Source organism: Berghia stephanieae, chromosome 1 (genome assembly GCF_034508935.2).
Source record: "Berghia stephanieae isolate SIO BIC M18660-M18661 chromosome 1, UCSD_Bste_1.3, whole genome shotgun sequence".
In the NCBI taxonomy this organism is placed as follows: Eukaryota; Metazoa; Mollusca; class Gastropoda; order Nudibranchia; family Aeolidiidae; genus Berghia; species Berghia stephanieae.
Window position 1 is genome coordinate 6,569,706 of NC_088360.1, and position 23,137 is coordinate 6,592,842.

A 23,137-nucleotide genomic window follows, 5' to 3' on the forward strand; every position below is an offset into this window, starting at 1 on the left:
CAAACCGAAACTAAACTTTTTTTCAAGAAGAATGATTCAGGAACTTCCGAAAGTGTGATAGAAAAAAGAATTGCCTTTCTCACACCGGTTTGTTGATTGATGAAGCATTGCGTCAGTCCAAGATAGTATCGGCTGTTGATTTTATTTACCATATGTTTGTTTGGTATGTTTTTATTAAATTCGGCTTAGTGAGTTCGGACAAGTCTCAAATCGAAGAAAGTGTAGAAATCTTACTGACTAAGATGATGTTGCATATTGAATTGGAATGTGAATGAGGGTATTGTGTGGCTGTGGGCTCATCATCTCATGATGAGATGATGCCGATAAGAGGGATTGTTCTTGGGTTAATTGAGAGGAAGAGAAGGGAAAGACAGAAAGTCTTACCACAAGTTCCTAGCAGTAAAGAGCAAAAGTCCCATTGGAAAAAAATACAAAAATGAACACCCTCCTTGAACCCATTTCCCCCATCATTTAATTTCTAGAATAAATATAATAACGGAATTTATATTTATAAGTTAAGTAATAAGTTATAAGCATATTGATATAAATAATATTATTAAATATAATAATAAATTATATATATAAATCAGCAAAGCGAAGTCAGTGCTAGGAACTTGCGGGAAAACAGCCAATTCAATAAGATTTATTGAAAGTAAATGCATCTTCAAATCTAAACTGCTTTTGAAGGTATTGACGGTAGGAGTTAGGGTGGGGTTTTTTTCTATTTGAAATCATCGTTTGCTTTTTGAGTGGTTAAGGTGGCGTGAAGTGGTACTACATTCTGACAACTTATGTTTTTATTGACATTATTAAATGTTTTAATTTTCCTACCAGATTCTCAAGAACTACAAAACCAGATGTCTCTGTCTTGTCGATTTTACAAAAACAAATTTCCAGATGTGGAAGAAGTTGTCGTTGTCAATGTCCGATCCATTGCTGATATGGGAGCCTATGCACGGCTCCTTCAATATAATGACATCGAAGGGATGATTCTTCTCAGTGAGCTTTCCCGTAGACGTATCAGATCTATCAACAAATTGATCCGTGTCGGACGTAATGAATGTGTGCTTGTCATAAGGGTGGATAAAGAAAAAGGTTTGTCATTCATACTAATTTCAACTTGATGTTTTGTTTTTTTTGTATTGAACTAAAATAAATTTTGTAGCAGATATACTACACTGCAGTCCCCTAAAGATAAAGTGTGTTGAGATAAACTCTCGCTTAAAATAAACTCCAGACTGGTCCCAATTTTTTATCATATAAGTAATTTAAAACGTTTCAGAATCATCAATCTGGATTTGCATGACTGGGATTCACAGGTAGTTAAATGATTGTTTTATCTTCATTCAAGCACACTGCAGTGTATTTCCTTTAGTACTGAATGAGCCTCATTGTTTTCCTTTTCCCATAGGTTATATTGATTTGTCTAAACGTCGAGTGTCACCAGAAGAAGTTACCAAATGTGATGAAAAATTTGCCAAAGGAAAAGCAGTAGGTCTTGTTTTTAATTCTCATTTGTTTATGCTGATTTTTTTTTTTCTTCATTTAAATTTTATTTTATTTTATTTTTAATACAACAAAGGTATACAATTGATGATATTGTATGAAGTGGTACCAATTATTTTAATTAGCAGTTATGTGAGCAGCATTTAATATTCAACCAACCAAATGTCAACACTCTCACTTGTGTGTGTGTTTTTTTTTTGTTTTTTTTTTTAATATGCAACAAAGATTTTGAAATGATGAATAATGAACTGTGCCCAATTCTTTCCCATTGGTACTGTTTGTGGAGTTGTACATACTGGTTACCAGGATAATTATTGTTAAATATCTTGTAATTAATTAAGATATGAATGTGACAAATGTATTTTAAGTTGATTTCTACAATCGATTGTTTAATGGTACTTGCTAGTGAAAGGAGCTTTTTTAATATCTAGAGAAGAAAAGTTTTCACTTCAATATGTAGTATCAAAATAGACAATTAAGTAGGCTACTTGAGTTTTCAGTTTTGCATTGTTTTATCGGGACAATTGCTTTACCGCTTTTCCATATTTGTTTCTTTGTCACTTTTAAAAAATATTATTAATCATCAATTCATAGATTGTAGGACAATCTTACATTAGAATTGAAATGTGATCGTGCTTACCGCATATTCCCAATGTTTTACACTTTCCAGGTAAACAGTATCCTCAGGCATGTTGCAGAATTACTAGGATACAAAACCAATGAACAATTGGAAGAGTTGTACATGAAGACAGCATGGCACTTTGATGACAAGTATAAAAAACCAGGTGCTTCCTATGAAGCGTTTAAGCATTGTGTTCAGTAAGTTATTCATGATGGACAGGTCACACTGTGTCTTCTATTCCCTAATATCTGTTTTCCAAGTTGCTTTCTGTCCTTGTCTTGGAATGGAGTTACTTAGGTTTGTCACAGCCCTGGCTGAAGTCCTTGAATGGGAAGGAAACAGTTAAATGTATAATTATAGATTTGGGAGATTATATTTTTTTCCTTGTAATTGTAAATCATCTCTCTGTTATGTATTATGTATTTTGTAATCATTTGAGTATGTTCCTCTTAGTGGGATCCTGTACTGGTGTTTGGATATTAAGGTAAACTCAAACTATGTAGGACATTGATGGTATGTTTTTGGAATCTAAATCTGTTCCCTATTTGAACCACCCTTTGCCTTACTTTTCTTAGGTACTTTGATTGTAAATCTAGAATATTTTGACTATTCCATTTTCTTCTTTTTACTGGCACTGATATGATCTAAGTGTGTCACAAGCACTGTAAAACCCTAAAAAACTCAAACAAACAAACAAACAACAGTGTTATCATCAATTTTCATTCTTTTACATCACATTGTTTTAAAAGATAAATTTGTATTGTCAAGATTTGACATTTTGGTGTGATGTAGATGTTTAAACGGTTTTTTGCCCTTTTTTGTTTTGACAGAAATAAAAGTATGCTTGATGAGTGTGACATTGATGAAGAAACAAAGCGGGTGCTGTATGATAACATTTGCAGGAGGCTGACACCACAGTCTGTAAAGATAAGAGCAGGTTTGGAATACATTTCTTTTATTTATTGTTTGTTTTTTTGTTTTTTTTTGGGGGGGGGGTCATTTTTTCCCCACTCTCTTTCTATGTCTCCACTTTGCTGACCATTACTGGATTATATTTCATTGGCCTGTGAGAGTAATTGATTTTAATGAGGATTTATTTCCCAACCATATCTGTTTCAAATTGCCATCTTCTAGTTTGTTTTTCCGCTTGTGCAGGAAGTATAAATTTATATATTTCACAACTTATGCTGGGGGACCCCTTGTAAAGCGCTTTGAGCACGTTTGGTGGATATGACAGTGTATACAAGCTCCGTTTTTTGTTGTTTTTTTGTTTTTTTTAATTTTTTAAAACAGTTTTAAACTGTTTCTCCATCCATATTTTTAGTTTTTCCTGGTGCTGAAAGGCTTTAAAAGTTTCAAACTTTGTAAATCTGTGTTTTGATTCTTGTCCACCACACTCTTAGTGCAGCCTTTAACATTATGATTACTTTATACTTGTAAAACATTATTCATGATTATACAGGAACTGAGCTCATTTGATTTTTGATTCAGCTTGAGTGACTGTTTACCGTGTTTAACAGACATCTTTTCTCCTTTTTCTTTTAATTTTCTGCTTTCCTCCAGGATCTGTCCTCAGCTGTTTTCTCTTCATGCTGTCTCAACTTCATAGTTACAGAGCAACTACCCTGGTAAAATCGGGACCGTCCCGATTTGGCAATCTGGAGAATAGTTGTCTTTTTTTTTTTAATTGGACTGATTTTATGCATGGAAATGACCCTTGTATGCTCCAGGATTATGATTTTTTGACTAGCAAATTAAAACAAAGAGCAGAAAAAAAGCTCTAAATTTAGATTTTATTATATAATAGTCAAAACATTCTGTTGTTTTATGGTCATGACAGTATTGTACAGTAGGGTGTCTCATTTTAGCTGTAGCTTTTTGAAAAGTTGGCCGCTATGTAGTTATAACATTATTTTTTAATTCCTAAAGGAACAATCTTAGGCATTGGAGGTTTTATGTTCTTCAAACTCTAGACATTCTTGCTTTGTGGTGGTGAATGAAATGTGTATTTTTCTTTACTTCAATTGGAACCATTAAGTCAGTTGTTATAGAAACTGCATTGGTTGGATAAAGAGAAGGAGAAAACAAGTGGTATCAGTATGTGATGCAAATTCATTGCGACCAATTGTATTTAGAAAATTTAATCATTTGAAATTTTGTTCTTGTAGTAGAGCAAATGGTAATAAAACAAAACAATTCCACGTCATAATAAATGTTTTTTTTTTGCCTATGGCAAGGACATTTGGAAATGTTTTTTCTTTCAGGGGTGGGGGGGGGGGTGTTATTGAAAGTTATATAAGTTGAATTTAAAAATTTAATCAGAGACCATATAAACAATTATTAGACATTGCCTAATACTTTAGTCCCTCCCTTACTATTAGCATGCTGTTGCAAAACACCATGTCTTACTGTCCTCGGTTGCTTCATGGCAGGCCAATGGCATCAATGATTTTTCGATTTTAACAATTGTCAACCTCCATTTTAATAACCTATTCCTTTTTTATCACTTTAGATATTGATGTTGCTTGTACCTACTATGATGGAGTGGATGCTGTCAAGAGAGCTCTCAACAAAGGTCTCGCACTATCAACAGAAGCCATGCCAATCAAAGTAAGATCATTTGTTCAGGATAAGAATACATTCTCACATATATTGCTTTGATTGACTGGTCACTGTCTAATATTGTCACTAGCAAAAAGTTTGTTAATTTATCTTTATGATAAATGCCATGGAAAGCTTTTAAAGAATATATTTTCTTGATACCTGTATTGTTTCATTGGTCTTCAAAATGATTTCTTTTCAAAGCTCCCTTTTTTACAGGGATTTTTTAATTTTTTGATATGGGTTTGCATTTATTGGTTTTGTTAGGATTTTTTTTTAATGATCCTACATTGGAGGCTTGTTACAACTGATTCACATGCCATTCTTAATAAAATTGGTTTTGTTTAAAAAATGTGTTTACAATATTATTTTATTATCAGATCAACTTGATTGCTCCTCCTTTATATGTTGTCACTACAAATACCCTTGAAAGAAGTGAAGGCCTGGCTCTCTTGAATAAAGCACTGGAAGTCATTAAACAAGAAATACTGGCAGCGAAAGGGGTTTTCAATATTCAAAAAGAGGTAAAAATGATCTATCTATTCTAATTTTACATTACAGATAATGGCGCTTTTCTTGTAATCTCCCAGAATGGTGGAAGTGACATCCTCTTTTCCTAACAAGCAGATGTTAAGAATTTAGATTCGCCGTCACCACCACCCCTAATGGATCACTGTCTTGATGTTGGTGGGGTTGCTTGAGCATATGGGGCAAAGGTGTAAATCCGGTCGACTGTCACTAGACCATTCCGGATGTCTAGCCGATACACAGGAGCCATAAATGACCCATTCAGATATGTGACAGATCGCGGTGCCTGAATGGCTTCGGCCATCCTGGGCTCCACGCTGCTAAATAATGTGACACCATTAGAAGCTGCTGCCATCACCACAAGGGAATCTTATCAGTACCACCTTCATAATAAAATCATATTTCCCCCCTCATCTGAATCATCATCACCATTACCACCACTAAATTCACTGTTACTACCACAGAATTTCATAACTACCCCTGTCATAACAAAATCATAATACGGTTTAACACATTTGTCAAACTACGCTATGGCAGAAAGAGTTCATGAAATATGTGGTGTTATAATTTTCGAATAAAGGGGCCACCTGTTTGAAGTACTTTACAAAGTACATAATCCCATTCTTGTGTGTAGTAAAGAACAATGACATAACAAAAACATACTTTACAGACTGATGGTGCTACATGTTGTATTCCCTCTTTTGTTTAAGGCCAGTATAAACCCATTGACATTGCTTATTCTTCTCCCTTGTCTTCGTACAACACGCTATGTCTGTTATCCAAGACACTGCTGGCAGGGGGAGAGGTGGGGTAGAGAGACTCAAAACATAAGCACTAAGGCACAGCTTGAGGAGTTGGGGGGGGGGGGGGTAATGATTGTATGAGCTGGATAGCAACCAGCTGGCGTACATTGATATGGTGAGGAGGGAAATCATTGTATGTGTTTGATTTAATTTCAGTTGCACCAGCAAAGCTCTTGTTTTGTTTGCAGGTAACTTCTACCACATGTGACTGTCACGAGAAAGACAAAAAGATTGAGATTAGTTTGATGACATGAGAAAAACTTAAGTCAAAAAAATATTATATAAATCGGGGAATTCAGTCTCAGTTCTGGGAAAGGGAGGGAAGAGGGAGGTGGGTATGGAAAATAAATGTTCCCCCTATCCTTTTTCCCATTCTATTCCCTAACATGGTCACGTTGCTAGCAATGTCAGAATTCCACCTTCATGTATTTGAGGCAAAATTGATGGTGGTTTTTAGAGGGAATTAACCAATGGTAAAATTTAGTGTGGTTTAAGTAAAAATTCCTTTATTTTTTTCTCATATTCTTATTCTCTGGTGCTCTGATTCCACTTTTAGAGTGTGAAGGGTTGGCAGGTTTGCTCATTATCATTGGTTCTACCATTACTAACAAAGTACCATCAAACCACGGTATCACCATCACGATGGTTGTATCAATTTGTTTTAATATGTCTTTTGTATTTTGCTACATAAATATTGATAAGCTTTACATTCATTTTTATCTGTGTGTTAATTCTGATTTTTTTAGTTTGACATTTTTTTCTTTTGAAGCTCCCATTATGTGTGTAATTAGGATGTCTTTTCACAGAGTTATTTTTACTTTGTTGTGTTACAGGCACGAGTCGTCTCAGATATTGATGAAATTGAGCTGGAGAAACAGTTGCAGAAACTGGAGGAAGCAAACCAGGAAAGGTCTGGAGATGACGACTCTGATTCAGATGGTGATGACGATGATGATGATATGGGCAGCAAACCGAGAAATGAAGATGATGATGATGATGATGGCTCTGACTAAATGATATGTCTGTAGAGATATACATTGTGAGATAGTGAATGTGAAAGTCATGTCAGAGTTTGATTGCAAGGGAGAGTTTATCATTTTCCCCCCATAACACTTTGTATTAAATTTAAGAATTTTGAGATGACTGATTATTTAGATTATTTCACTTTTGAAATAGTATGACTATGAAATTTTATATGATGTGTAAAACACATAAGTAAGATTAAGTTTATTAAGCTACATAATAATAATAATATAAATACCGTCCTATCACTTGAAAAATGATTACAGTCTTCTGTCATTTTATTTATTTTTTTTTTATTTTATCGAAAGGCAGAGGATGGGAGATAATATTTTATATAAATGAATAACAATCTTTTGCTTTCCTGTGTATGCGTTCATATAATATGACGTACAATTTGTTTTACGTTTGAAAGGTATGATTGAATGTAAAATATGGTTGGAAAGATTTATGAATAAATTTTCTTGTACAGAATATCATAATGCAGTTTTGTCATTTATTTTTTTTTTTTTCATTGCCAATGGCGTGTTGACAAAAACCACAAATAATTTGTAAGGTGCAATACCAGATAACATGATTAGGTATCCTATTTCCAAGGATTCTCCTCCTTCAATGCTCTCTGGGTGAGTTCTTCCGACCTCCCACTCTGTATTCTATCCTCCTTATCTTTTCCCTCTCCAGGTTGCCCTCTGATTTTGTTTTGGATTGAATTTTTTTTTTAATGGTCCTGTTGGGTATCCTTAGCTGGGTAGAAGACAGTTAAATTTATAGTACTGTATTTTACAGACTTTAGGCCGCACCATCCAATGAGCCACTTTTAGTCTGGAAAATACAGTAATTTTTTATAGAGATGATATTTCTTGTAAATAATCTCAATTATGTACACTTATAGTTATTAGTTTTAAATACTGAATTGTCCCTTGTAAACATCTGAGTGTATATTTCATAGCGAGATTCTTTGCTTGTATTTGGACTGTCACTTTACGTAATGTCAAAAAAGTCACATGGGTGGCTTGCTCACGGAATCTTCTGTACCCTATTTTAACCAGTCCCCTTTTTCTTACTTTTTCTCTTTTTCTTTGAAGCTTTTAACTACAGTTCTGCAACTTTCCTCAATCATCTTTACTTTTTATTGGGGATGAGATGACCCAATAGAGTCACACGGAAAAAAAAAACCAGCTCAATGACGATTTTTATTTTATTATATTTTTTTTTTTTTCGCTTGCAACAAATGTAACTGGGTGGGGTTCCTGGCCTCTCATATTGGGCAGGGAGGTACATACTGTGTCTTCTATCCCCCTATATCTGTTTTCCAACATGCTTTCTGTCTTTGTCTTGGAATCGGATTACACACTTGGTTTTGTCCTGTCCCGTTAAACAGTGGAATGCATAGTTATTGTTTTGAGAGATGATATTTTTTTCCTTGTAAATCATCTCTCTGCTATGTATTATTATATTTGTTATTTTGAATGTATAATGTAAGCATTTGAGTGTATTCCTCTTTGTTGGGATTTGGACTTGTGTCCGGATGAGACTTAGGTGATCTCAAACTAAGTACATTGGTGGTAGTGGTATGCTCTTGGAATCTACATCTGATCCCTATTTGTTCCCAGTTCCCCTTTTTCTTACTTTCTCTTGGGTGCTTTAATTGTAATTCTAGAACTTTTTACTATCCCATTTTCTTCCTTTTTACTGGCGCTGATACTGATATAACCTAAATGTGTTGCAAGCGCCGTAAAACCCTTTAAAAAAAACAAATGTAAGGTCATACCAGCGCCAGTAAAAAAAGAAGAAAATGGGATAGTAAAAAAGAAACTACTCTTGATTAATTATCTTTCACGTTCTACACGAGCTATCAAATTAAAAGAAAAAAATTTGTCTTTTTTTTTATTTTTTTTTTTTGCTTTTAAAAAAAATTTTTTTTTTCTTTGTCAAATCTCGAAAAATTGCAGATTTTGCGGCCGCAATGCAAATCAGTGGTTTTTTGCGATGCAAAAAAAACTCTTATCCCAGCTTATTGGTGCCCCGATCTATGAGTCTGTTCTGTTTAACGAGACATGTGAAGATGAAACAAACGACGTAGTACTGTTCGGTTTAACGAGACATGTGAAGATGAAACAAACGATGACGTAGTACATGTGAGTGTCACGGAGGACGTTGGACGATGCTTGTACAGGTGTTTTTAACCACCTAACAGCAAAGCTGATTATTTTTTTTGTTTTGTTTGTTTTTTTATTTTATTATTTTTAATGCAGAATAAACCCGTTCCCCCCCCCCCCCCCCCCCCCCCCCCCCCCCAGAAGATCAGTAAGAGTATCGCAACTCGGGACTTCAATTAGCTATAATTGCATTGTCGTTACTTTTCTTTTGATGAAAACCGTGATCTGGTGTTGGGTCAAAGTAAGATCAAATTTCGTAAAGGGGTAATTTATTTCTGGGTTTTGCTCTTTAAATTATTTTTTTTCAACTCAGCATTGCTGATTGCTGTTTCTTTTTTATTTTTATGATTGGTAAGGAGTGTCACAGGATGCTGAACGGTGCGAGTCCACTACTACAAAAACCACCACATCACCATCCCTACCACCACTACTGCAACAATCACCATACCTACCACCACAACATCACCATTCCTACCACCACCACTACTACAACCAGCACATCACCATCCCTACCACCACTACTACGTCGCTAATACTACTACTACAGCCACCACATCATCAGGTCTTGAAAATAAAAAATAGTTGACAAAATGGAAGCAAAGGCAGAGGATTTGAATACCATGAAATGTATTGTTCAATCGAATGCACTGATGACTGATGTCTTCCTAAGTTGAAGAAAAGTGAACATGAGGCACTTACACTGATGTGGAAACAGTAGTTGAGTTGAGTTGTCCCCACTAACGGAGAAAAGTAAGCGTCGAAGGGATAATGCGTGGTTTTAATCCTTGAATTAAAAACAAAAATTTACCCTGATAGATCCATGAATTTCAAAATAGAATTGCTATACGAACCTGTTGATAGTATAATAAGTTACTTCTTCGTGTCGTTTTCTAATATCCGATTGCGAAAAATTGTGGTAGGATTTTTGCTTGGGCTGGTAGGATTTTTTAATGTCTCTGATACCTGGACACCATGATATAAACTACACATTGTTTAAAATACAGCCACATTATTACCACAGCAGCACTTACACACAAATATAAAAATAAAGACCAAAGACTTTGACTTTGTTTCCCCCTTTTTGCCCTTCCTGACAACGCAACGTGATACTTTAGGAGGAAGTGTATGTACGTGTGGGGCTTCATCCTCGCTGGTCGATTGCTCTCTCAGTACTCTTACTCTTAGTTACTATGTCATTTGTGATTTTATTTTCGTTTTAAGATATATTGATATTGACTTTTAGATATCTTATATTGTAAATAATTATATAGAACTGAAAGAAAAATGCGTCAGTGGCCTGATTTTATGGATGACACAGGAGACAGTAAATGGAATGTTGGACTTTTGCTAATCGCGTTACTGGTTTTGTTTTATAGCTAGCAGATATGTGCAGTCCTGATACTGACTCAATCGAAGCTTGTATTCTTGCGCACTGTCTTGTATTTCAAAGAGCAAACAATGACCAAGTGAATGACATGTAATATGTTGGGGTTTGGAAGAAAAAATCTGTTCTCAGCGCTAAATTGAAATTCTCTACCTTTCAGCAGATTTTAGGTCAATTTTGAAAGTATTTCTCTTCGATAGAGCTCAGAAAAAAAATTAAATAATAAGCTTAAAATTATAAAATCCTTTCGTTAGAATGTAGTTGGATATGATGGATAATAAAAATGATGAAGTGAACAAAACAAAAATCATGCGAAAAACTATTTTTCACCTTTATTGGCTCATATCTAAAAACATACGACGGGTTTTGCCAAATCATCACACAGATTTAGAGCAATATACACTAAACGTGCTCAATGCGCTTTACAAAGGTACTGTATATATTATGTAATCCTTTCCAGGTGACTTTGTATCCTTGTCCTGCAATGTGACCATTCAGTTCACAAGCGTCCGGCTTGTAATGTTTTGCCGGGAAGGAGCCAGTGAGGATATTTCTTTCTGTCTGTCTGTCAGATCATTCCCTTTCCCACCTTTTTCCACTCATCTCTGTAGGATACAATGTATTTGTTATCTTGCACTTTGTAACCATCGGAGTGTACGCCTTTTGGCAGGATCCTTTGTCAGTTTCCAGGCGGGACTTTAAGGTGATGTGATGCAAACTAAACCTGGATGGATCGCTCATAGATACACTTCTGTTTTCTGAGCTAGATAGCCCCTTTTCTCTTCGTTATCTTTGGGCCAATGTAGCACAATGGTATGGTCTTTGCTTCATACCCACATACGCAAAAAATTACCGAGTTCAGTTTCACGGCTACACGGTTTGGCATTAGGCACTTTCCCTTAGCTCACTTTACGACGCCACACTATTGTTGATGCATAGTTTATTCCAGTAATTGATTTGGGAACCCCTAAAGAAAAATATTCCTCAAATGGGGATGATTAAAGGATGCCTGTAAAAAGTAGCCATTTGGAGCCATTAGGCCCGTGGAGCCAAATCTTATCCCGTTTCTATAGCGTGAAATGGGCAACAGCAATTGCTTGCTATCCTTTAGGATAAGACGCTAGTATCGCAAAATACGTTCCACCAAATCTAACAGACCAAGCTACCCAATCTCTGCAAGGTGGACAGAGTTTAACAAAATCTAGACTTCACCTGGGATTGATCTCGGTTCCTTTGCATGTGAAGCGAGTGTCCTATCAACTGAGCTATCGGGAATACCCAGAATGCCTGTAAATGCATAATATATAATCTTTTAAATTTTTCCATCATTTCCCGTTTTGTCCTGAAATGACCCAACCCCCCCCCCCCCAAAAAAAAAATAAATAAAATAAAATAAAAAAAACAAGCAATACAAATATTTCTGTATGTTTTGACTCTGTATATAAAATACAAAGAGACGACCGGTGTGAAATTGCAATTCTTGAGGCGTAAATCGGACAGTGTGAATGACGCAGTCACACAAGAAAAGACAGAAAGAAAAATACTAAAATAAAAAATCAGCCTTTCTAGACTTGGGATCGATATTAGTGAAGAAGGGTTGGTGTAAGTGGGTGTTCTCAAAATAGACGAATTGTATTGTTGAATTCATTTGGTGAATGAATGTCTAAATAGTAAGTAAGTAAGTAAATAATGAATTTATATAGCGCCTAAACATCCACGTTAATCGTGCTCTGCGGCGCTTTACATAATAAAAATGTTTTTTAAAAAAACAAACAAAATTAAAACTCACCACACTACATAAAAGCATGAATACAAAAACATCTAAGCAACATCTATTTCATAAAAAATAAGCCTCACGGAACAACTCAGTCTTCAGACATTTCCTGAATGATGATAATTTTTCACAGTACTTTGTCCGAGGACTGAGTGCGTTCCATAGGCGTGGAGCTATGGATGAAAAGGCTTTTTTAAAAACCGAAAGTGGACTTTGAGGTGGTAATCTTTAGAAGTTGGGACTGAGATTATCTTAAATTTCGAGTGGGTTCATATTTTTAAATCAGTTCCTGCAAATTAGGAGCTTAGAATTCGAGTGGTTCAATTCTTTTAATCAGTTCTTGCAAATATTCAGGTGTCAATCCATCCAGACATCTAAAAACATAGCACAATATCTTAAATTCTATCATAAACTTCACAGGAAGCCAGTGCAATTCCTGGAGAACTGGTGTTATACGATCTCCTTTTTTCGTTTAATTTATAAGTCTCGCCGCTTTATTTTGAATTTTTTTGTAGTTAATGAATTAATCTTCTTTGGCAGCCAATGAGAAGGGCATTACAATAATCTAATCTGCTAGTAATAAAAGAATTAACAAGCATCTTTGTAATATCCTCATCAATATAATGTCTAATTCTTCCAATGTTTCTAATGTGATAGTTACAACATTGACATCTTTTTTTTTTTAAACATGATCTTCCATGGATAACCCTTGATCTAAATACAGCCCAAGATTGCACACACAAGAACTAGGTTTAATAGTATTTTCACCCACTAGTATCTCATTTGTTTTTGGATCGTGGATAGCACATACGGTAGAGTCACGCTCTAACCGACCAGGCGGAGTTGTCGTACCAATAAGGTCGCGGGTTCAAACCCCCATCACCACCGCGAATTTTTTAAAATTCTCTATTGCCTTCTGGCACTTTTCTACTCACTTCATCTCTTGTTGTTATCTCATTTGTAGATATTTTTGAGAGTTGATGCCTATGTATTTCCAAAAGATATCACTTCTGTCTTGTCATCATTGAATTTAAGTTTGTTGACAAATGAAAAAAAAATTATCATCATCATCATCATCATCATCATCATCATCATCATCATCATCATTTTTATTATGCATTACCTATTATTATTGATATTGAATATGTGGATACTAAGGGATAGAAGAAGGCGTTCGTATGACTTGTCTGCTTTATATTCACATCTTTTCAGAAATTTTTTGATATGTACCTTGCACCATTTCCTCCTCTCAGTTTTCTTTTTCATGTTTAAAAAAATAATAAATCTATCAGAGATTTCTCATGTTATCGTCCTCGTATGTGCGCGTTAAATACTATTTGTAACTCACTCTTTGGAAGAATATTATAAGCATTAAAATCGTCCTGACTATCCCTTATAGGAGTAGCAATAGTACGTCTGACCGGTAATTTGGAGGAATGAGGTTCAATCCTTCTTCGAGGAAGGTTTATGTTTTGGAATGTTTTCATTTATTTTCCTTTTACTTTGTCTGGCACCATCACATTCACGATGACTGTTCCCAAATGTTTGAAATCCTCATTGAAGCATCGTGACTTGATAAGGATTTCTTCGCGTGCCATGCTCTACCTACTGGACCAGCACAAATCTAAGATGTGTCATTCCGTGAAAATAATTAATCTCCAAATAATTTGGTTTCTATCAAGTCATGTCCTTGAGAATGTCATTATAATAATTTGCCTTCTAATCGAACCGGATGGGGTCTTTGTCTTATGGTGATCTTCTATTATACACCCGTCATCCTCGCGTGATAAATTGGTTGGCATCCCTTGATGACAGGTAACACTTCACAACAGATAAGCAGTAAAACTTCAATATCCGTATTTTGGACCAAACTATAGGTGATTGGATAAAGACGAAACGTCTTTTGTGTCCCAGAAGTCTTGTACTTCCTATGATCGATTAAAATCAGTCTCTCCTCCCCCCCCCCCCCCCCCTTTTTTTTTCTTCTTTTCCCCCCATACCATAAAAAAAGTATATTGAACTCAAAATTCAAATAAAGTTACGGTTTTAAAATTTTCTTTTGAGAAGTTGAGCGATATTTTAATCGATAGATTTTTTGTAAAAAAAAAAAAAAAAAAAAATGCGGTTCATCAGTGTACGGTCGTATAATCAATAACTTAAATACAGTACGTGCACGTACACGGGTTATATGCAACTCTCTGCCTGAATCTGATAATATTATAACAAATCATTCCCTCTTTGTCTCTATTAACATTTTTTGACATTTCCATTACAACAATGAGCCCATAATGAATTAGGGGTATCCGCAGGGGCGTGGCTATATTGGTTGATTTGGTGACTGGCACCAAATCCATCTTTTAAAAATGACTAACAGCATGTAAAAAATTTAAAAAACCCCAAAAAGTGAGAAAGGGTATATACTGCCTCTTACTTATTTGGGTCTTTTCTTTAATGTTTTTTCTTTCTTTTGTATTTAACATTTTGGCATGTTTTAGCCATTTTCTTCTGATTCTGGCACCACCTTATAGTGTAAGCATGCCACGCCACTGGGTATCCGACTAGCAAGTAAGTACACATCGGGTCAGATTAAATAATGTGTCTCTGACCAATTGATGACATGGTGTGCAAACAAATAGTTTGTGGTGTTATCTAGATTTTCCATTCAATTTTCCCGTAACTAAATTTAATGAGTTCCTGCCAATAAAAACGTTACATCTGTCGGGAAGAATTGCAATATGCAGCTCTATGTGGTATGCCATTTGCTTTCGGATCGGAAAGTCCTGGGTTCGAGCCTCGCTCGGGCATAGTTAAGTTCTTGGAAAAAGGCTCTTTACTCACATTCTCTCACCGTCGTCTGGTGTAAATTGAGTACCTGGCTGTTAACAGCGTTGTCTTTGTCGATAAAAAAGGTAATATCGCCTAACAGGCGTCATCTCTCGTCCCAATGTTAAGTGTTGCTGTTGGCTAGGGACCCCATGTAAAGCACATTGAACACGTTTAGTGGATATTGCTCTATATAAAAGCTCAACTATTTTTAAAATAGCGCCTTACGCTCATACATACATATAAAATGATATACATTTTGCTTTTGGCCAGAACTATAACTCATCGCTATCACTGCTCTCTTCGTGAACATGGTTAATGGCCCATTTAGACTAACTATTTTCCGCCAGACTAGGAGATCCAGCTACCAGCTCACTGCTGGCTGGACAGTGTGTGTGCAAAATGCCTTTCTTAGGGGTATGCTGCCGAAGGGTCTAGTCGCCGGGTCGAGCCCACGGACTTAGTTCTAGGCGAAGCCTTCGTTACCGGACATTTCTTTAGCTATTATTTCACTATACACCGCAAAGATCATCAAGGGGAAGTGAAAAAAAAAGTCGTTAGTTCTCAAGGTTACAAATGATCCCATTGGTTGTGCTAATTGAATACAATTCACTGCTCACTTTCCTTTTGTTGTTTTCGCCTTGGGTTGTGACGTAACTTTGTAGACAGCGGAGGACTAAGCGTTTACGAAGACTACGATATAGGTCGTGTAATGAGTCCAAGATTGTATGTAGCCTACCTTTATTACCACAGCGATACGCAAGAGCATTCTCAGAATGCATTTTTTTTTTCGTGTGTGTGGGTTTTTTAAAATGTGATATCCAAGCTGTGAACCTGAGGTGAACAGTGGCAAACGAGACCGGATCTGCGGTTCCAGTAAATTGACTCACACCGGCAGACAGTAAGGTTAGACTTTTTTTTTTCTTTACGTGCGTGGTGACCACATTCGTCTATTGATCACCTCATGTCTAGATCTATCAAAGTTCCTCACGCTCACTCGCTGTGCCACCGCTGCGGTGAAACAGATCTCTGGCAGTTTTCTGATAGTGAGTGCGATAGCAGCGGACTAGAGGCAAGGAAAGATTTTAGTTTTTCCTTATCTCATCTGCCAGCACTGAATATTATTGGTATGTATGACACTTCTTCAAACTTTTAAAGCTTAAGTGCCTATCGTTAAATTATATGAATATTGAGTAGTTTTCTATCATCTGTGGTATATTTGAATGATGACGAGAGGGTGGAGTAGGATGGAATTGATAATGACATACTGATCGTTGTAATATTGATAATATTAATGATAATTGATGGATGATGACGATGACGACGATGATGATAATGATAATAATAATAATAATAATAATAATAATAATGATAATAATAATAATAATAATAATAATAATAATAATAATAATAATAATAATAATAATAATAATAATAATAATAATAATAATAATAATAATGAGGGTGATAATGATGATAATAATACCTATAATCGATGTGGTGATTATTTATGACGATGAAGAATGATAAAAAAGGCCATACTGTTATTATTATTATCATCATCATCATCACCATCATCATCATTATTACTATTAGTAAAATCTGAAAAAAAAAAAGCAAATGCACATTCTTACGTCCACACGCAAATATTCATGCGCACTCACGGACTCACAAACTCTGCACCGAGGTTATGTCATTGGATAATTCACTTTACTCAGATTACCCCACTCGATACTAATGTGAACAAAATATGATATCTGCTTTATGTAACTGATGATAATAAGAGTGATATTTCAACTAGGACGCCCAAACGGCGATGTGCACTAAATTAATTGGAAATATGGTTCCATGTGGTCAGCTGGGAGATCAAATGAAAAAAATTGAGGGGCATCTACAATGGCGAATCAAGCGAAATACTTATTGCAAGAAAAAATTAGGCGCCCTTTTTCCCCATGTGAAATTTTAATAAAGTGTATTTAATAATTGGATCGTTGAAAAAATATATCGGCGTTTAACGCTTCTTGATAAATAATGAGTACCAAAATCACCTAAGCTGTTGATACACATTTTTGTCTATGTAAAAGGTATTGTGGGGGAGGAGGGTGGGGGATAATCGATCTTCACTTGTGTGTCGCGCGGCTTTGACAATTTGACAATAAAAATACTCATGAAAAAGTTTGACGCCTTTTTTCGTTTTAAAATTCAACAATATCAATCGTGTAATCAGGATCAAATTACTGTTAGCTGCTGTTGATACACGTTTATGTTGTTTCATGTTAAAGGTATTGAGTTGGGAAGGGGGGCGGGGGGGGGGGGGGTGGAGGTGTGTTCGATCTTTACTTGTGAGTCCTGGATGGGGGCCCTTGATAATCAAATTTTTCATGGGCCTGAAGTTAAGCGCCTCGTTTCCTTTTAAAATAGACCATTTGGACTTCTTCAGAAACCCCAATCAGATATCATCCTATAATCCATCATATTAATATTTAAATATATACAATCTAACAATACAATTCATTATTCTCAGTTTCAATAACGAAACTACTGCTCAGTTTTCGGTTATCAAATTGAAAGCAAAGGATTGCTGGTCATTCTTTAAGATATTCCTTTAGACCCGTCAAGCCATGTACTTTGAGTTCATCCCATTTCTATGGCGTGATGGGTACGTCTTCAATAATTGCTTGCTACTTTTTTTTTTAAATATCATAATTAATCCCGGAACTTCCCATGAGGCTAAATTAGACCCAGCTACCCACCCAATGCTAAATGAACGGAGTCGACACTAAAAAAAAAAAGATATGCAACTTAATGCGGGGTCGAACCAAGTCCGTTTAGCCAATTCTGACGTAGACAGGCTAAACACATGTTTGTCAGTATGGCCAGATTACTTTAAAACATTTTTAGATAGGTTATGATGACCTCCAACTTGTGAAAAAGTCCTAAATTAGAGACTTTGAAGAAGTGCCAAAGAAGTTTCATTGTGCTTTTAAAAAGATTCTATAAACCACTTAAAAGCCATACTCTTGAAAAAGGTTTTCCAGAGTGAGACAGTTAATTGGTTAAAGTTTCCTTGCCAAAATGAAATGAAAAAAAAAAGTGCTTTGTCATATTACAGTACAACAAAACTGTAATGATAATTGTCTGTCTCTTGTGGTTTCAGTGAATAATTGTTTTGCTGTGAGGCGTGATTATGAGTAAGCGTGATGCTGTTAAATATCGTTTGAAAAGATTATTATGAATTTTAGAAGTTACATTATTTAATGATAATATTTGCTTACACAAGATGAAAGTAGGCCTCGAACATGATTATTATAGGTAGATATAATTGTATAAAAAGTGTCAGACAAAGCAAAAAGAAATCCCCCCCCCCCCCAACCCCCAAGAAAAAACCCATCTCTGATGAGGTTAGATCCCCAGTGGGACAGACTGATCTTTTAGGTGTTTTTTTGTTTTTGTTTTTTTATCTTGTAATCTATTTTTCTGCTTTGTCCTGTATTGATTCATTCACATCTTCTCAGATCTTTAACTTTACGTTACATCAGGGCCTTCTCCCAAATTTGTCACGTAGATATACTTGAAATGTTTTTCAAATTTTCCTCCGTCCACCGATGAAACGGGCTTTTTTTTTTCTTTTTTTTTTTCGGGGGGGGGGGGGGGGGGGGGTCTTATTGACACTTTTTTTTTCTTCTCATGATAACTTATATCTAAAAGTCAAGATGATCATTAACTTGTCAAATGTTGCCCACCCCGTAGACCTGGTATTAGGTCATAATGAATTACTATTAAGGATATTGGGTAGGACATCAAAACGAGCAGAAAAATATTTTTTAAAGTAACGAAACAATACTCACTAACATTAAAAAAAACCCATCAATCTTATAATCTAAGTTAAAAGTATAATTATTTTAAACCACAAGTTCAATGAACATAATACATTTGTACCTTCTTGAGAGAATTGGCCACAAATATTCTGGAATTCAAGTTTTCCTTTCTTTTCTTTTCGTATCCTTTTTCTCTCCTTTCCTTTCCCTTTTTTGTTCTTGTTTTTTTTTTTGTTTGTTTAAAGTCTAAGGCAACGTGTTTTTGACAAATTAAGGATCATTTTGATTTAAGTTCGATATTTAAAGTTGAATATTTTTCTTCCAAAACTAAATAATACAGGTATGCTTTTTTTTTCTCAGCGTGTGTAACACCTTGTCTATTTAGAAAGATGAAGATCTGAACAAGTGGTTATGAAACGGTGCTAGACAAATTCCTCAATTTGATATTTAGAAAGATGGCAATTAGTGATTCCTCATTGTCATTGGAATTGATAGTGGAGCTATTTTTGAAAAAATAATTCCATGCTATTATGTCTGTCATGAATAATTGGTGTGAATAATATAAATAATATAAGGTAGCTGTGTGCTTTTGTAAATGTCTGGGGAATCTATCCGCAATTACAACGTTCAGTTTTCACGATTAATTCCCCCGCCCCCCCCTCTCTCTCTCTCTCTCTCTCTCTCTCTCTCTCTCTCTCTCTGTGTGTGTGTCTACCTATCTATCCACCCGTCTATGTATTATCTATCTATCTACCTGTCTATCTATCTATCTATCTATCTATCTATCTATCTATCTATCTATCTATCTATCTATCTATCTATCTATCCATCTATCTATATATCTATTTCTCTCAGACACACCCTCACTCTCTCATTTCCCATATATTTTTTAAATCAATGCTTCCAAACTCTCGATGTAAAATACGCTATATACGAGATAAACGAATTTACTTTCATTGATTGAAACTCCCAAGGATCTTTCTATTGTAACTTCTCGTTATTCTTTCCTACCGACCACTTGTGAAAAAAAATCCCTTTCGACTGTTGACATAAAAAAAAATCGCTCCTTGCTTTCCTCTACTACCCCCGTTACTGAAATGACGGCCATACAATCTTCAGCCTGATGCTTTGGCCTAAATGGAAGAAGAAGAGAAGAAGAAAGAAGAAAGAAGAAGAAGAAGAAGAAGAAGAAGAGAGAAGAAGAAGAAGGAAGAAGAAGAAGAAGAAAAAGAAGAAGAGAAGAAGAAGAAGAAGAAAGAAGAAGAAGAAGAAGAAGAAGAAGAAGAAGAAGAAGAAGAAAGAAGAAGAAGAAGGAAGAAGAAGAAGAAGAAGAGAAAAGAAGAAGAAAGAAGAAGAAGAGAAGAAGAAGAAGAAGAAGAAGAAGAAGAAGAGAAGAGAAGAAGAAGAAGAAGAAGAAGAAGAAGAAGAAGAAGAAGAAGAAGAAGAAGAGAAGAAGAAGAAGAAGAAGAAGAGAAGAGAAGAAAGAAGAAGAAAGAAGAAGAAGAAGAAGAAGAAGAAGAAAGAAGAGAAGAAGAAGAAGAAGAAGAAGAAGAAGAAGAGAAGAAGAAGAAGAAGAAGAAGAAGAAGAAGAAGAAGAAGAGAAAAGAGAAGAAGAAGAAGAAGAAGAAGAGAAGAGAAGAAGAAGAAGAAGAGAAGAAGAAGAGAAGAAGAAGAAAGAAGGAAGAAGAAGAAGAAGAAGAAGAAGAGAGAAGAAGAAGAAAGAGAAGAAGAAGAAGAGAAGAAGAAGAAGAGAAGAAAGAAGAAAGAAGAAGAAGAAGAGAAGAGAGAAGAAAAGAAGAAGAAGAAGAAGAAGAAGAAGAGAAGAAGAAGAAGAGAAGAAGAAGAAGAAGAAGGGAAGAAGAAGAAGAAGAGAGAGAAGAAGAAGAAGAAGAAGAAGAAGAAGAAGAAAGAAGAAGAAGAAGAAGAAGAAGAAGAAGAAGAAAGAAGAAGAGAAGAAGAAAGAAGAAGAAGAAGAAGAAGAAGAAGAAAAAAGAAGGAAGAGAAGAAGAAGAAGAAGAAGAAGAAGAAGAAAAGAAAGAAGAGAAGAAGAGAGAGAGAGAAGAAGAGAAGAAGGGTAAGAAAAGAAAAAGAAGAAGAGAGGGTATCTGATTTGAGTGAGGGTTCGGCAGTGGTCTTGTGGTATGTTACTCAACTTCTGACATTTCTGACATTATGTTTCTGATTTGAGTACCACCGTGCAATATTCAGTCCATGGAAAAGGATATACTCATATTCTCTCACCGTCTAAGGGATAAAATGAGGACCTGGCCGGTAACAGTGTTGATCATGTCGAAAAAAAATTGTAATATCGCCTTACAACAGCCATCTTTCGTTCAAGTTCAAGTTCAACATCTTTATCTGCAAAAGGCGGATTGCCCATCACTGCAGATTTTATACAATTATGTGGTGACTTTCTCCATTATTGTGTTATTGAGTTGAAAGATAAGTGTTTAATAGTTGACCAAATTTGTTGTTGATCGTTTTACATAATCAATGACTGTTGGTGAGAAATAAGACCCACGGAGCTGGTATTTATCACGGTGTCTTATAGCGTTAAATGGACAACTACTTGCTACCCTTTAAATAGGATGTTTATCTACCGCAAACGACTCCGCTGCTGAGTTGTCAGAGGTGGTCTGAAAAAGTCTCGATTGCACCGCGATCGATAAAACTCCCCTTGCTTGTTCAGGCCAGTTATGGAGGAGCCCTGTCCGTCTTCATAAGCAGGACAACGAATACTTTCCTAAGGGCTTATTGCTAGAGAATTTTTTCCACTAGATGCAGCTTATCCCCCCTGGTCACGCCGCATAAATTATTTCCAATTAAAAAAATAACAAGACTTTACTTCAGTTTGGAATGGATGTGTTTCTACAATTATTTAAAATGTCAGCTTTCAAAATATGATGTTGAGAATAATCTGACGTCCGTGAGATGAATAAATTAATTCGTTCCTTTTAAAAATCTTTTTTTTCCCTCAATCCTCTATAAATTTTGATGACGCAGGACATCTAGTGATGACGCAGGAAATCTAATGGAAACCGTATGATGCATTTGGACGGTGATTGTAGCACAGTGCGGTATATGAATCTGCCATACACTGAAAGAAACTTTTAACATAGAAAAAAAAATTACTTGATTTATCGACAGGTTAAGATGAGCTGCGATTTGTCAAAAAGTATTGTATTCGATGATATCTCTTTTTGCAGCAAGGACCGTCGTCAATCTCTGACTAAATGACACAGTAACCGCTTATTGTACTGAACGCGCTTTACAGTGGATACAAAGCCAACAAAAGCCAGTGATTAGATAGAACCAGACATGTCACCTGTATTTCGCTATTTCATTTATTTTCGACAGTTTTTTTTTTCAACGCAGTTAAATTCAGAGCCATATTATGGTTTATAGAGGGTATAAGAGTTTACTCCTGTTTCTGTAGCGTTAAATGGACTTTTACAATTGCTTACGACCATCTAGACTAGACTATTTTATCTACTTTCCGCCAAATGTAACCGACGCAACTACCCATTTATCGCAATATGGACAAAGAGATCTTTTGATTGTGTGGTGATTGCTTTAAAAACCTAAGCTATCAAGATCCCCATTGGAGACGGAAATGGGCATAACGTACGGATATTTGGGTATCATGGAGGGACAATGCCTTGGGCTGTGTACGCAAGTAAATTGGATGCGTTGTTTGTTTGCATTGCCCTTTACATACTGTGGTGGCTCAAGGCAGTTTTGACTTTAATGTTGTTTTGTCTGCCTATGGCTTCGTTTGACGTTGATAACAGAGGGGTGTCACTGTCACTCTGACTCGTCTCGAGACATAGTGATGATGATGATGATGATGATGATGATGATGATGATGATGATGATGATGATGATGATGATGATGATGATGATGATGATGATGATATAATAATAATAATATAATAATAATAATAATAATAATAATAATAATAATAAGAAGAAGAAGAAAGAAGAAGAAGAAGAAGAAGAAGAAGAAGAAGAAGGAGAAGAAGAGAAGAAGAAGAAGAAGAAGAAGAAGAAGAAGAAGAAGAAGAAGAAGAAAGAAGAAGAAGAAGAAGAAGAAGAAGAG

General features: G+C 35.5%; 2 protein-coding genes across 3 annotated transcripts in view; both read left to right on the plus strand.

The window, feature by feature from the left end:
- The first annotated feature begins 1 nt into the window (after position 1).
- LOC144966918 (eukaryotic translation initiation factor 2 subunit 1-like) lies at positions 2–7,556 on the plus strand. Its single transcript, XM_078903622.1, has 8 exons — positions 2–163; positions 835–1,095; positions 1,412–1,491; positions 2,177–2,325; positions 2,959–3,065; positions 4,641–4,738; positions 5,110–5,253; positions 6,894–7,556. Exons 2-8 carry the CDS (start codon positions 858–860, stop codon positions 7,071–7,073), a joined length of 996 nt encoding a protein of 331 aa, XP_078759748.1. The 5' UTR covers positions 2–163; positions 835–857; the 3' UTR covers positions 7,074–7,556.
- An 8,628-nt stretch (positions 7,557–16,184) lies between these two features.
- LOC144966927 (uncharacterized) overlaps positions 16,185–23,137 on the plus strand; it is a 67,315-nt gene continuing 60,362 nt past the window's right edge. Inside the window, exon 1 of one of the 2 annotated variants that reach the window (XM_078903626.1) lies at positions 16,185–16,347. The gene's annotated coding sequence lies outside the window, so the exon portion shown is untranslated. The remainder of the gene's footprint in view (positions 16,348–23,137) is intronic. The other variant, XM_078903632.1, reaches the window with a different exon arrangement.